Consider the following 14,427-nt stretch of genomic DNA (forward strand, 5'->3'; position numbering starts at 1 on the left):
CATAATACCACCTAATCCACCACTCTCTCCATGCCTGAGAGATGTCCCACATAAGGAGCAGGGATCCACATTAGGAGAAATTCTTCCAGTTTACATGTCTGCTGCTTCACACAGCAAAGGATTTCTGCTTGTTGAGCTATATGGAGCCTCCACCTTTCAAAAAAGGAGCCATCAGGGCCCTGCAGTCTTTCAGGGTCAGAAGTTAATAACCCATGGTCAAGAATGGCCTGCTCTGTAGCCTGCACGCAGGGGTGTAAGGGCTCATCCCAACCTGAAAAAACAATGCTTTTTAAATCACAGAACCAGAGGGTCACTGTTTGTTCTTTTTTTGTCTCTGATGCAACATCCTTATATAAAAAACATCCTGACAGTATTTTAAACCTTAAAACCTTGCTCAGTACAGACAAAAAGTTTTCATGTTTCAGGCCAGAGGTGAGCAGTCCATAAAACTTTGTGGATACAAAGGAAATAAAAATAGAGCTTACAGTAACAGCTCAGGGTTAGGGGTCGACAGAAGCTGCGCTAGATATTTAAGCCTAAACTTACAAATGTGAGTAAATGTAACTAAAGTTACATTTGCAACTTCAGGTTGTTATTCTCTAAGTTATTCTGGGAACACAAATTCAGTGGTTTGACAAACACAAGTGGAATTTAATTAGTTTAAAAAAAACCTAGAAAAAATTAAAAAACCAACTGGATCACAATTAAAAAGGTCAAAAATTTATTTTTCCTTAGGGCATAAGAGGCAATGTAAACAAAATACAAACAAACAAAAAATAATCACAAGTCAATTCTTACAGTCTGCAAGCATTTGAAGATAGAGTACCCTTTTCCCACCTCCCCCCAGAACACTGCAAGCCTGCTCAAATGTTAACAAGTTACACTTCTGGACCATGAAGATCCAGTGAGTTTTGCCATGTCCCAAGCTGGGACTAAATGTCTCATGTAAGAAGGACACTGCATCTGTTTTATCAAACACTTAAGAAAAAAAGTCTAACAAAATACAAGTATTTCAGACAAGATCAGATTTAGCACCACCTTTGGTCCAAGCAATCAATGAACTGGGAGATGACAGGTAAAGTCTGTTTAGCAAGTCCTTTCTGCCTGAGTCTTTGAAAACATTAGAGGTTAATGTTGCAAGAAGTTGCAGCAACTCTAAGAAAAACAGCCCTCAAACCCAAGAAGTTCCTCACAACCTCCCCTGGTTTACATGGAGAAAAGAGCATCATCGCTGTGATCTGTTGCACAGCACCACTGAACATCTCTCAAAGTGCCTCCTCTTGTGGGAGATGGGAAACACTGTGCCAGGGGTTTGATCCTGCTTTGGCCCAGCAGAGTTCAGACTTTGGGCATTACTAAGGTAGTGACAATATGCATCCTGAATTTCCCTTTCCACAAGCATTTGCCACCCTCCAAACCCCAGCAGACTACAGTACCTTCATGCTCTCAGGGTGTGTGATGGGCAGAGGCCTGGAAGGAGCTGAAGATGCCCCAAATGCATTATTTCAGTACACCTAGAATATGTCAAGAGCTATTTTATCAAGCATCATTTACTCCCACCCCTTTTTAGGTTCATCTCTTCCAACACACACATGCCCATCACAGATACATTGCTACAAATTTTTGCAGAAGTGTCTATACCCAGTTGCTCTGCTGCAACACTGCTGTGAGCCATGATACAGCCACAAGGTTCTCTTGCAGTCCTAGGAAAAAAATTAAGTTCATAAAGCGCCTGGCAATATCTTACTTTTATTGCAACTCCCTTCTCTACAAGTGTCCAGAACACAATTTGTATTTTCCTACAGAATTCTTTGAGCAGTCTTAACTGCTCAATTTAAACCATTATTAAATGCTGTTAAATTCAAAGATAATATCAGCTCTAATAAATGCATAAGGAGAAATGTTGTGATCTATTTTCAGGCACAGCAATCTTACATTTTTGCTCTGCATCTTCCGATGTACAGTTGCCTGATACAATTTCTGTTTCTGACTCCCTCTTGTGTGACTCACACAGAGTTTTCACCTCTACAGACAAATTTCATTAAAATTCCCCCAAAATTTGGTTTTATTTCACTGCTTCAGAATGTGATGCTTTAGAGAAAAAGCACGAACTTCAATTGCTTTACATCATCTTGCAGTTTTCTAGACATGGCACGTGGAGTCATTCAGCAGTCACAAAGAGGGCAGCAGCCTGGGTAAGGTCCTTGTCCCACACAGGGCAGCCAAGTCCTGAGCCACCAGTAACATGAGCAGACAACAGGCTGACCTGATGATATTCAAACCCCCATTTGCTGCACTCAACCTATGACAAGGACAGCTCTAAAGCCAGTTCTGGACTGGGCACTAAAGTCAAGTGAAGTCAGCAAGTCTGGAGTAGGAGGAAGATAATGTTTTGTGGAATCGTTTTCCCCCAGCCACTGACAAACAATGAAAATATTGTGCTGTGATCATTTCATTAATTCTCACTGGCAGAGGCACACTACTGTCCCAGCCACAGAAGCAGGCCCATGGCACCCTGTATTTCAGCTAAAGCTTCACAGGTCCCCAAGTGATCTGTGCTAAAGGTTGAGGAACACTTCTACAGAGTCACTAACCAAAAAGGAGAACTATTGTTTCCTCACTGATAATGAATCTTTTGTGCTGGCCAATATGTAAGTTACTCATCTTTGTTAACTAGTACTCTAATCTGCATTAAATATACCATGTTTACATGCAGACTCAGGGATCAGTCACAAAAAAGGTCTTCTGCTTTGTGCCAATGCAGACAGATGGGGGTGTGTGAACCCTCATTAACAATAACTCTTGCCATCAATGGCAAAAATGTTGTTAAATGCAAAAATGTCATCTTTATGCCTTTCAGTTTTACTGGGATAACTAAGAGAGGCAAAATGTTTTATCACACACGTGGTTTCTTTTTCTAAGAAAGCATCTCAGAGACTCAAGCACATCTGGACCTTTAACAGGAGCTGTTGACTGTACAGTTTTATCCATCTAGTCACCATCTTAAAATCATTAAACAAAAACTGGACAACACATGAGGCTGCAGCTAATATTTCTGTCTCTAGCTCATATTTGCTATAGGTACATTAAGGAATGATGCTGTGAGTGTCTAAATAGCTGTCAGCTCTGAAAGAATCAATACTTGGCCAAAAGCTCTAACATTTGCACTATTAACAATATTCACTCCATCAGCTTCACTGGAGCTGGCCTGGTCACAAGAAAATATGGTCCAAAGCTGTTACCAAAAAGAGTTTCCCTAGGCTCATTTTCTTTCTCTCTTGGCTTAACTTGCAACCTAAAACAAACTGAACGGACTCCAGCCCATAAACTCTCTTAAAATGGAAAACAAAACCAAAACCAAAACCCTCTCAGCTATTCCTTCTCACTTATACTGCAACAGAAACCACACCAACTTCTAGACCATTTCCCTAGCACAACAAACAGAATGGTTCCCACATTAAAAACAAAACAAACAAAAAAAGACAAAAAAAGTGTCACCAACTTGACCACACGCACTAAGACCAGCCACACATTTCTCTATCTCTGGTCACCAACATACTCCTCCAGGCTCCCAGCAGGTACATTCCCACCACCGCACCTAAACATTAGAAAATGGAGCACTATGCCAACACAGCAATGGCAACAGCATCTAATATTCAAGGTCACATTAAGAACATCAAACACCCAGGAAACCCACTGCAAAGCCTCACTTAGACCAGGCCAATATAATTTTTTTTTTTTTTTTTTAAATTAGGACAGCAAAACCCATTGGGGTTTCCAGTCCAGCCACATGCAACTGTTCTGCTACCAGACAGGAGCACAGTTGCTCAGATTTTAGCCTCCATTCAACAACAGGTTTGGGCTCACACTAAGTGACTCTCCACCACTCATAGAGACAATTTGGGCTAATTAATATCTCTGGAAATGGCTGCAGATGTATGTGTCCAGCTGAGCTGCTTTCAATAGCCATTTTGGGTTATCTGCACCTGAACTTTAGCATAAGTACCAATCAATGGAACTACTTGGCAAGACTTCTTCTGACATGAAATTTGATACTGAGTCTTAATTGAGAAGGCTCATCTGCTGGATTCTCCCCAAACATTGCAAGCAGAGTAACAAGCCCTGCTGTATGCAATTCAATCTGCAATAAAAAAATGGCACTGATGTCACATGAAGTTAGCCAGGCAGCAGAAATGCATCCACTTTGTGCACTATTGACCCCACAATATTCAGTCTGGTCCCTCTGTACAAAAAAGTCATTGTAATGTTACACACACTTTGCTTTTGCAATACTCCAGGTTTGAACTACCATGAGTAATGAGCAAGTCTTTTTAGCAATCCTATGCAACATGCTGCAGAAAAATTCCTCCTAGAGTCTGAAAACAATTATAACTTTTTTTCCTTCTTCATGAAAATCCAAGACAGGAAATAGTTAAGTCAGCTATTCACTGAAATATTTCATTTTAAAAAAGATTTTAAATTCCTTTTTATTTGTTCCAGTTTACTAATTATTACAGGCTAAGTTACACTGACTGTATTATTCTCTCCTGTCCTGCTTCTAGGGGGATGGAAGTAAATGAAATCTGGACATTTAAGGGGGCCCAGAGTCAGAAGATAATTTGATGATCCCCCAGGCTAAATCCCAAGGGTGATGATGGAATTTTGTTTTATTGACACATCCCTGGTGACCTAGAAGCAGTTCAAGAGCAAGCTCTCAAGCCCCAGGACAACTGTTAGCACAGAGAAGGCTCTTACATTGTTTAAATTTAAGGTATGAAATACAGAGTTACTAACACAGCCTTGAATGGGAGTACCTGGAGAAGCCTGATTTTCTTTTAAATATTAATTGTTATAGCATGAAAATCCTCCTACAGTGCCAAGTGTAAAAACCCCAGCATTTCCCCAGAAGTGCTACTAGCACAAGGGTGTTCCACAGGGTGCCAATGCAGGCAGCCCTGGAAGAGCCACTCATGCCTGCTCCCTCAGCTGAACCTCAGTGTATTGCTATCTCCCAGAACACACAAACTGTCCCAACACACACATAACCCACGTTTGTCTGTCTTTGGTGGATCATTTGCTTCAGGATGCAGATTGTCATAGTGTATCACAGGGTGAAAAACGCAACTTTTCTCAACAACGAAAAATCCTAACACAGAGCAGTGATGTATTAAAACCATCTACACAGAGAAAGCACCTGCAGTGTCACACCAAATAACTTATGGGCTTAACATATTTTTTTCTCAAGGTTTATTTATCCCTCCCCTGCTAATATAGATACCTCTTCTTTTCCTTCCAAATTATCAACATAATTCCCATTATTTTGATTCAGTAACAAACAGGATTCTCAACTCAGGACAGTCGTGGCTTATGCTGACAAGAACAGGTCTGTAAAACGCCAGTGTGAAGCTTTGAGCCAAATTTATTTATTAAAAAACAAACACAAAACAAATGAAAAAATTGCACTCTCCAACTAAAATTAATGCTACCTTGATGCAAGAACAAATGAAGAACATTGTTGATGGGACCAGCCCAGCCCTGACATTATAAAATGGAAGAAACTAATTTGTTCTGCCTATGTCACTCAGGTCCGCACACAGTGCAGTTTTTGTTCCAGGGATCACTGCAGAACCCAAGCCCTGATGTGAGGGCACCAAGGAGAAAACAATCCCCTCCCTCAACCCTTAGCAATGCATGCAGATCCCACAAAAATGACACCCAAGGAGGAGTTTTGGGTGACTTTTACAGATATCTGTGCTTTGCTCCATGTTGGGTCTAAGATGGAGAGGAAAAGCAACAGCAACCTATATCCCAACCCGAAGACAACTGACTTGGTGGGGCTTCTGGATACAGCCCTACATACAGTACTTCATTTGAAATTACAGACACACACAACAGGCATGACTACTGAGCAGCACAGAGGGAAAGAAGGAGAAATACAAGCATTGGGCCAAGCTAGCAAAGGCCAAACAGTTCAAGTGTGCAGACACATTCCCCATGCATCACCACCTAGGTGGTCCCTGCTTCTACCAAGCAACTAAAAGCAAGTGAAAATAAAATAACTTACCTAAACATTTGCTCTCAGACCATTACCTTTGTACTGTCAGGAGCTATCAAACATTGCATTTACACACAGCATTTCACTACACAGTTAAATAGCATCTGAAGTTGCCAGAGAAGGAGCTGCCAGTGATGGGAAGCCACCTGCAAATAGCAGCAAAGCTCCAGTTGGTTTCAAAAAGCTGCAAGACCTGCAGAGAAGTGGATCATGGCATAGCAGCACCGAGGCTCAGCAGTCCCATTCACCCTTTAGAGGTGGAGGAACAGAGTGCACAGTGCTTGCTTTTGCTGAGAATGGTCCATGCTGAAAGACTGCAAAGTGCTTTGCTCCACTGTGTATCTTCTGTCAGTCTAACTCTATTGACACTCATGGACTTCTTGACACTTTAGACAAGAGCACATGAAAGAATTAAATTGGTTCCTCAAAGCCAGATTAATTTGTAAAGTATTAGAGCTTTTCCAAAAGAATATAAATGATAGTTTTAGTACAGCTGCAGAATTGGTTTCATTTTTTTCTGTTTGATTGCAAAATGTGATAATATTAAGGCTTTTTCTGACAAGTTTAAGAACAGCAGGACAAAAACCCCCTCTTCAGGGACATGAACTAGAGCCAAAGGAAATGCAGTTCCCAGAGCTCAGAAAATCAAATGCTTTCACATTTCACTTGCATCTTATGAAAAAAAAGTCCAGTTTTTCAAAGGTAGTAGATTTTGCTGCTACCTGAAAATCACATTATTTTGGAACCATGGAAGTTCTCCCTACATTCAAAACAGAATTTAAGACAAAATGTCTTTTGAAGAGTAAAGTTCTGGTCAACTTATTTGGACCTGAGAGATCAACCTTTGCAAGATAAGAAATCTGAAGCCAAGATTTCTGTGTCAATCAGCGGTGAAATTCTGCAGGTGACAACTAACCCAGATAAAATGGGGACTTCTTTTCTTAAGTAAACAATAAGGAAAGAAAAAGAAATGAGGACCTGTAAAATATTCCCGTAGTTCTTGCAATAAATATAAGTAACAATACAGTATCAAAACTTGGGATTCTGAACCAGCAGAATTATTTTGCCTTCTGAAGTTATCATTGATTCTGAAGCATAACAGAGGATGTAAAGCAGCAGACATACCAGAAGACAGTATCATGCATCGATGACATATAGAGTGTTTCAAGCATAGCTCAGAAGTCCTGTACTGATAAGGATGTTAACACACATTCATACATAATCCTGTCATGCTTTATAATCCTTGTATTTTTCAGTAACAGCTGATGCTTTTTTAATGAAAAGCAGCCACTCCCACCCCAAACTACTTCAGCTATCAGTCCCTACCTACCCCAAGGGTCCTATTTTCATCCAGCTGCCTCCTTCCCTGCATTTTCCCTTCCTCTAAGAGTGCATGAATAGAGAATTGCAAACATTTCACACTGCACGTTCCACTCCAAGTCCTGGATGAGGGGCCTGTTTATTCTATGAATATTGCACTTATCCACATTGGATTGCTCTTTTCTCAGAATGCAGAGTATTTGGGAAAAAATAGAAAAAATAATAGGATACAACACAGGAAAATATGAGTTATTAAAAGCTAGCTATGAAGACCTAAAATTAAATAGTACTAGTTCTATTCTGTAATACTAGTAATATGAAAAATAATGAATGCTTTATCAAATTCCCTTGTTTTCATATAAGATAAAAGCAGTAAATTTCTTTTTAACTGATGAAAGCCAATTGAATATATATTACAATAAATACGATTCATTAAGATCTGAAAGTGATGAAAATAATTATATAATGCCTTCGTCAAATTTATAGCATCATAACAGAAGGAGTCTTCGGGGTGCATATCCACAAGGGCCAAACCCCATTTTTAGCTTTACCTGTGCTGATCTAACTGTGAGCCAATTTCAGTCCTTCATTATTGTGTATTTGCTATTAATGTATGCATCAATTGAAAAACTTCCTGTCGACACATCAGTTAAGTATCCGGACATGTGCCCGTCGTCTCTTTTACCTTGAAAAATTAGGCTTGCAAAGGCCTGGTGTGTCTGACTACACCCAGCCATTGCAATTTCCAAGAGCTGAAACAACAGGAACTGCCTCCCATGGTGAAGGGCTGCTAACAGAAAGGTACAACTCTTGCTGTTACAAGGAACAGTTTTGAAAGGGGAGACAAGAGAAACCAGCAATTAATCTTTTCAGGCATTATATAAACCTCAATAACGAACTCAGAAGTGCTCATTATTATTAAAGTTGCAGTATACAGCAAACAATTTTCACATTCTCAATTTTGTTCTCTGGCTTTGAAGTTTGGAATTTCTGCTGGTCCAAATTCAGTATTTTTTGGAAAGCACAGACAGTGGGTGAGAGCAAGGCGGTGTCAGCAGCCACCTCCTCCCCCGGAGGAGGGCTCCCTTCTGCCTGCAAATGGCTTTGCCCAAGCCTGCAGAGCTCTTCTGCTAACCATCTGCTTCAAGGATTAACCAGAAATAGAGAAATTTAACAGTACTATTGATTTCTGCATTGAGTGTTCACTGAGGTGTATGTTACATTTAAATATTGCTCTTGATCCCAGTGTCAGTTTTGACAATTTAGTAAATAAAGCTAAGGAAAACATTAACATTTTAGAAAGAGCTAAAACACTTACAGCACTACATTGTCCTTTGAGGCATCCTGCCAGGCTTTCCTACCCTGCAGTCAGCTTTTCTGATTTAGTTTAAAGGCCTTTCTCTTTGTTTCACAGCTAACAGTGGAAAGGGCTTGCTATTTTGGGTATCAGCGGAGCTGACTACATCTAGGTGCTTGCCAATGGAAAAAGAAAAATAATAATATCTTCCTGGTATCTCTCAGTTGAAAGAATAATAATTAAAAAAGAAAGACATCAGTGAGAGATGCATTGACAATGGTAAATGCACAGGGGAAAAAACTGCATTGGGGAATGTTTGCTTTAAAAGGGCCCTTTTAAACACAAGCAGTCAGAACAGCTACCAAATAAAGGGAAGCCCAAACCCAAGCTCTCCCAGCAGGCAGTGGCTCACATTCATTTCTAGCATTGAGTAGGTCATTTACACCATATCCTTTTTGCTGGTGCAGGTGGGGACAGAGGGAGGAAGAAGGCCAGGAGCATACCTTTGCAGCACATCTACAGCTTTTGACCTGTCCTCAGGCAGCCATGAAACCCTTGAGATGGGATAAAGGAGCAATTGAGCTATAGGCACTGGGCTGCTGCTTGAGAAAATCCTGGCAGTCCTGCAGGCACACTCAGTCTGCTATCCCCTGCACCACTTGCAGCTCAGCAAACCAGCTCCTGGCAAAAGCCAGAGCTGGAGAAGCAGGTCAGTAGGTGGAAAAGGGAGCTTTGGGACAGACTGCCATCTGTTACTGAGCTGACCCATGTTCCACAGGCAGATCCCAAAGTCCTCACGCTAACCTGAGCCTCATGTCAAGCCTTGCATCCACCGGGAACCAGCCTCGTGCAAGGCACCTGGCACCACCACCCGCCTGCCAAAAATGGCTTTTGCCACTCCAAACCCTGCAAGGAGTCCAGCAGATGAGTGCTCTGGGCTTGGCCTTCCTGGATGCAAGTGCGAATATTATAGTAGTCCTGGCTCTCCCACCTGTGTGCTGCTTTCCTCTTCCTGGGTAGGGGCTCATATCACACTGCACCATACTCAGAGAATTCAGTGGCTCAATGCAGAAGATCTGGGAGCTGTGCTTTTGCATCCCCCCAAAAAGATGACCTAGTGGGAATGTCTTTAAAAAAGACTTTAGAATATTTTAAATAATAAGTTAATTCTTAATAAATATGTGCTTCAAGAAAATTATAATTATATACTGCACCTTTAAATAATGCACTTAGTTCTCTGTATTGGCTTCCATTTTGGTTTCTTTTATTGTTAAAGTGCATTAATTCAAAATAATGAACCACTTCCGCATCATTATTGTTAAAATAAATCATTACAACATTAATACGAATCACTAAGTCACTACTATTAGTACTGCAATCTAGCAGATAACTCTATGTATTGCTCTATTTAATACTGTCCAGCAGAAGAATAAAATACTTCTATTATTATCTCACAACAGCTCCAGCAGCCTTTTATGGCTGCTACCATATTAGTACAACTAAAAATGGGGAGAAGTATGAGAGACAGGGCCTCAATGCCTCAGATACAGATCCAGTAAGATGTAGCTAACTGGATATATACATTATATGGAAAGATGTAAAGTATAAAGAGGGCCCTACACACTGTGACATGAGCTGTTGTGCAGATACACCTCCTTCTCCTGCCACCACAATTAAAAGGGATCCCAACCCAACACCCTCCCTCCCCCATTGGACACAGAGAGCTGCTTTAACCACAGCACAGTTTGTAGGTAGCTGTTGCACTTGGATGTTGTTTCAGCTACCAAAAGGACATCAGTCAGGCTAGCTATAAGGCAACTCTCTCAATGTTATCATGGAAATTAATAAAAAACCCAAACCATACACACGCACATAAAATAATAAAGACAAGAACAACGTATAAATTGTGTAAATTTTTTTTGGCAGAGAAACATCCCCAATAACACATGATATTTTTGTGATATTTTACTCAGCCCATTGATCCCAGCTATTTTAGAGCCTTTATAACTTTTACTTCCCAAGCCAAATCAGTATGAAGCTCTGGCAGAAAAAAGGGCATGTATCATTTGGTGTAAGCCAGTAGTGAAATGGTCTGCCCCTTTTCCCTTAAAACAGATTTACAACACTGCCTATTGTTTAAAGGAACCTAGTATTGATCTTCAGTGATTAACAAGGCCATTAGAAAAAAAAACAAAACAAAACCAAAAAATAGAACAAAACAAGAGCCATGATTTCCTCCAGTACAGTATGGGTTTAGCCAATGCTGTTTACAGTACACATGCTGGCTACCTCCATATTTAGAGCCTATTCCTATGGCTGCCTCCTCCATTTCTCACCATACAACCCCTACAGTGTGCCATGTTTCTAAGTAGGAGTTAAGAAAGGCAAAAAAAATGGAACTGGAGGCAGCTTTCTGGTAAGATGCATTGTAGACCTAATTGCTTTGATACTAAATCTCTGAGCCTGAGAAGCCCAGGCACGCTTTCCAGTACAAATGAACTTTTTGGATTTAAGGGGGAACAGAAACACATATTTGGTTCCTATTTCAGTTTTAAGTCTCTTCTGGTAAAACAACACACACACAACACACACACACACAGAAGTAAACCCAGAATGCACAGAAAAGACAAAAACAAAACACAGAAAATCAATTACCCAAAAATATACAAATTAAGGATGTGCAGACTGAGTTTGATGGCTTCCCTCCCACCCTCCCTCATTGTAAACACGGATGTTGCAGAAGGTTATGGCTATTTCTAACTAAACCCGTGGTGGGCCCTGCCAGCCGTCAGCAAGCTTGGTTTGGGACCATATTGCAAAATCAGAAGTAATGCATTTGACAGCTTTGTCTTCAGTGTCTTAAGGGTCTTCTGCACATTATAATATTATAAAGTTTTGAGAAACCCAGCTCTGGGAAGAAAATCGATCAGGATTACCTGGCAGGAGTCAGGCACAGAACCAAATATGGAGCCTACAACGTAATTGATGTGCTTAAGCATGGGGCTGTGAGTTTGTTTTGACAAGCACCAGTAGGCATTGCTGCCCTAGAACACCTGAAATCTCAACTCAAAGAGCAAGACAGAACAAAAGGAAACAAAAAGCCCTCAACCAACACCAAGTGATTTGCCTTTTCCTGTGAGTTATCAGTAACAAGAAAACACAGCTGTAGTCTGATACCAAATCTCTCCATGATGAAAAGGCTCCAACTCAGGACCAACGAACTGTTGAGAACAGTAAAAATGAAAAAAAAAAAGAAAAAAAAAAACCAAAGGGGAACATCTTCAGAGGATTAGAGTCCCTCCGTGTTTCAAAAACGCCAATTCACTTCTCACTGTAAGTTGTGAAAAAGCATCCAGGGTATTCCATGTATGGACAAGAATGAGGAAAAAGGGAGCCAAGGTTGTAAAACAGTTTGGCACAAAACTCCCCAAGTAGATGCATGTGTATTTCTCTCTCACAAAAGGCACACATTTGGTTTCTCATCAATAATGGGAAAGATGGGATGTCATACCCTGTTACACATACAAGATTATCAACAACATCACAAAACAGCATTTGACTACGCTGCATTTTCCTCGTAATTGCTTACGACCTGTTAACCCCACAAACCTCTCCAGAACATGGCAGATTTGTCCACAGCATAGACTCCTTTGTCCCTTTTGTATAAACTGGAGCATGGGGAAATGTCTTTTTGTGTAGCAATTTTTTTTTCCATATGTACACAGCAGGAATAGCATAAATTAGGGAGGTTAAAGATATTGCAATATTAGTTCTTTTTCTCCAAGTAATTTGAGGGCACCCAGCCTTTGAAAGGCTTCACACCATTCATGATCTGGCAGTACCACCAGCCATTTGGGTTCCTTTCAAGGACCTCCATGCAGACACCTTCCTGAAACCCTGCAGTCTCCTCATCACCTTCATAGTCTGCAATGGAAACATAGATGTCCTTAAGATTGTTGTGGATGAACTGGGATTTCTCAATGGGCTTTGGTCTAACCGTGGATACAGGAATCCCATTCCTCTGGGTGGGGAGGTTGGACGTGGTCTCTGAGCCCTCTGTACCTGACCTCTCAGGCTGCTTTCCCTTTGTGTCCCCAGGCTGTGACCGAGTGTTGCTGAAGGAGGAATTCCGACGGATGGTCCTCAGGTGATCTGTAGCTGTTAAAGACTCATTTCTGCGCAAGGAGCATGACAAGTTGTTATCCTTCGGTGGTGCAGACACAAACACTGACTGTGGTCGGACAGCAAGTTGCTTCACACCATTTCTCATTTTGACTGGCCCTGATGTTTTTGAAAAACCACCAGGAGGTTTGCTTGGAATAGGTGGTGTTGTGCGTTTGCTCTGGTTGATGGTGTTCAAAGCCTGAACCCTTTTCTCTATCTTCTCTAAACTGTTTGACTTACTTTCATTTTTCCTGTTCCTGGCAAATGAGGCATCGGTCTCTGCTGATGTGGTTTCTTGCTGGTTATCAGGGAGAGCCAAATAATGGGAAGGAGCCCAGCCTTCCATGTCTCCATATTTCAAGTACCACCACCCACTGGCTTGCTTTTCCAGCACTTCCACTTCTACTCCTGCTGGGAAGCAAATTTCAGAATCCTGTGCCTTTTGATATGAATCAGTGGTCACATAGAAACATCTGGAGTAATTTTCTTGCTCAGCTTTGGCTGGATGGCTAGAGCAGAAAATGCCATGGGAAGGAGCTGTAATGAGATCAGCTGAGCTCCTCCTAACAGGATCATCTTGGTTCTCAGAAGCTGTTGGGGGCAGGCTCTCAGACTCTTCACTTCTTGAACCCTTAAGTCCACCTCTGAGTTGCCCAGTTGGCCTCAGCTGACGCCTTAAAGTGCTGATATCCATCTTTTCTTGGCTTTGAGAGTCTGCCTTGTTCAGGAAGGGTTTGGGCCTAACAATTGGCTTTGCTCTAATGGAAGGACTCTGCCCAGGCTCTTTCTTCATACTTGTTCTTGGCATACTGCGTAAGCCAACATCTGAAGCTGACCTTGGTTTTGTCTCCTCACTCCTGGAATAGAGGCATTTTCCAAGATCAGGCTGAAAGTTTTTGTCTGTCTTGAGCTTCACAAGTGATGATTTAGGAGAGCTGGAACATGGAGAATTCATTCGGATCAAGGAGAGAGAGGAGCTTTTCTGAGAATCTGAGTCTCCACTAGATTCCTTATTGGATGAAACATCTTCCACATAACGCCTGAATCCCTCATTCTCATAGATGGTCTCTTCTTCATGAGCAACATCTTCTGAAGATTCTCCTACTTTGAACTTTGCTTTTTGAAGTGATGACACAGGAGAGGGCTTAAGGGGCTGAAACAGTCGTTTTTCAGGAGTGCCCTCTTCACGATGACTTTCACTGACGTCACACTCTGAGTCAAAGCCAAAGGCGGGCACATCATACTCAGGTTCTTCATATTTCAGCTTGTGGGGAGAGTCCTGGTTATCTCCTGAAGAAACTGTTACAGGATTTGTTCCTTCTTCAGAGTCTTTTGGTTTACTGGGAGGTGCTGGGGGAGGAACTTTTGGGCGGGTTAAAGTACTGGTTCTTCTGTTTAAATTTGGCTTCTTCCTCTTATCAATATAAGATGCTGGAGCCCATCCTTCCTTCTCTCCAATCTGCACGTACCACCACCCACCAGAATTCTTTTCTATTACCTAGGAGATGACAAGGGTATGTCATTTAGACAATAATCTCAACCAGTTGCTTTCCACTTCTTCCCTTTTGATACAGTCCCTTGAAACAGCCAA

At 41.4% G+C, this 14,427-nt stretch overlaps 1 protein-coding gene across 2 annotated transcripts in view; it reads right to left on the reverse strand.

Annotated features, from left to right (window-relative positions):
* Nucleotides 1-11,878: 11,878 nt before the first annotated feature.
* SH3PXD2A (SH3 and PX domains 2A) overlaps nt 11,879-14,427 on the reverse strand; it is a 61,507-nt gene continuing 58,958 nt past the window's right edge. For both annotated transcript variants that reach the window (XM_030453649.1, XM_030453648.1), the window contains one exon: nt 11,879-14,334. In XM_030453649.1, coding sequence (XP_030309509.1) covers nt 12,439-14,334 — 1,896 coding nt within the window. In that variant the 3' untranslated portion in view covers nt 11,879-12,438. The remainder of the gene's footprint in view (nt 14,335-14,427) is intronic.

This window comes from Calypte anna, chromosome 6 (genome assembly GCF_003957555.1).
Source record: "Calypte anna isolate BGI_N300 chromosome 6, bCalAnn1_v1.p, whole genome shotgun sequence".
In the NCBI taxonomy this organism is placed as follows: domain Eukaryota; kingdom Metazoa; phylum Chordata; class Aves; order Apodiformes; family Trochilidae; genus Calypte; species Calypte anna.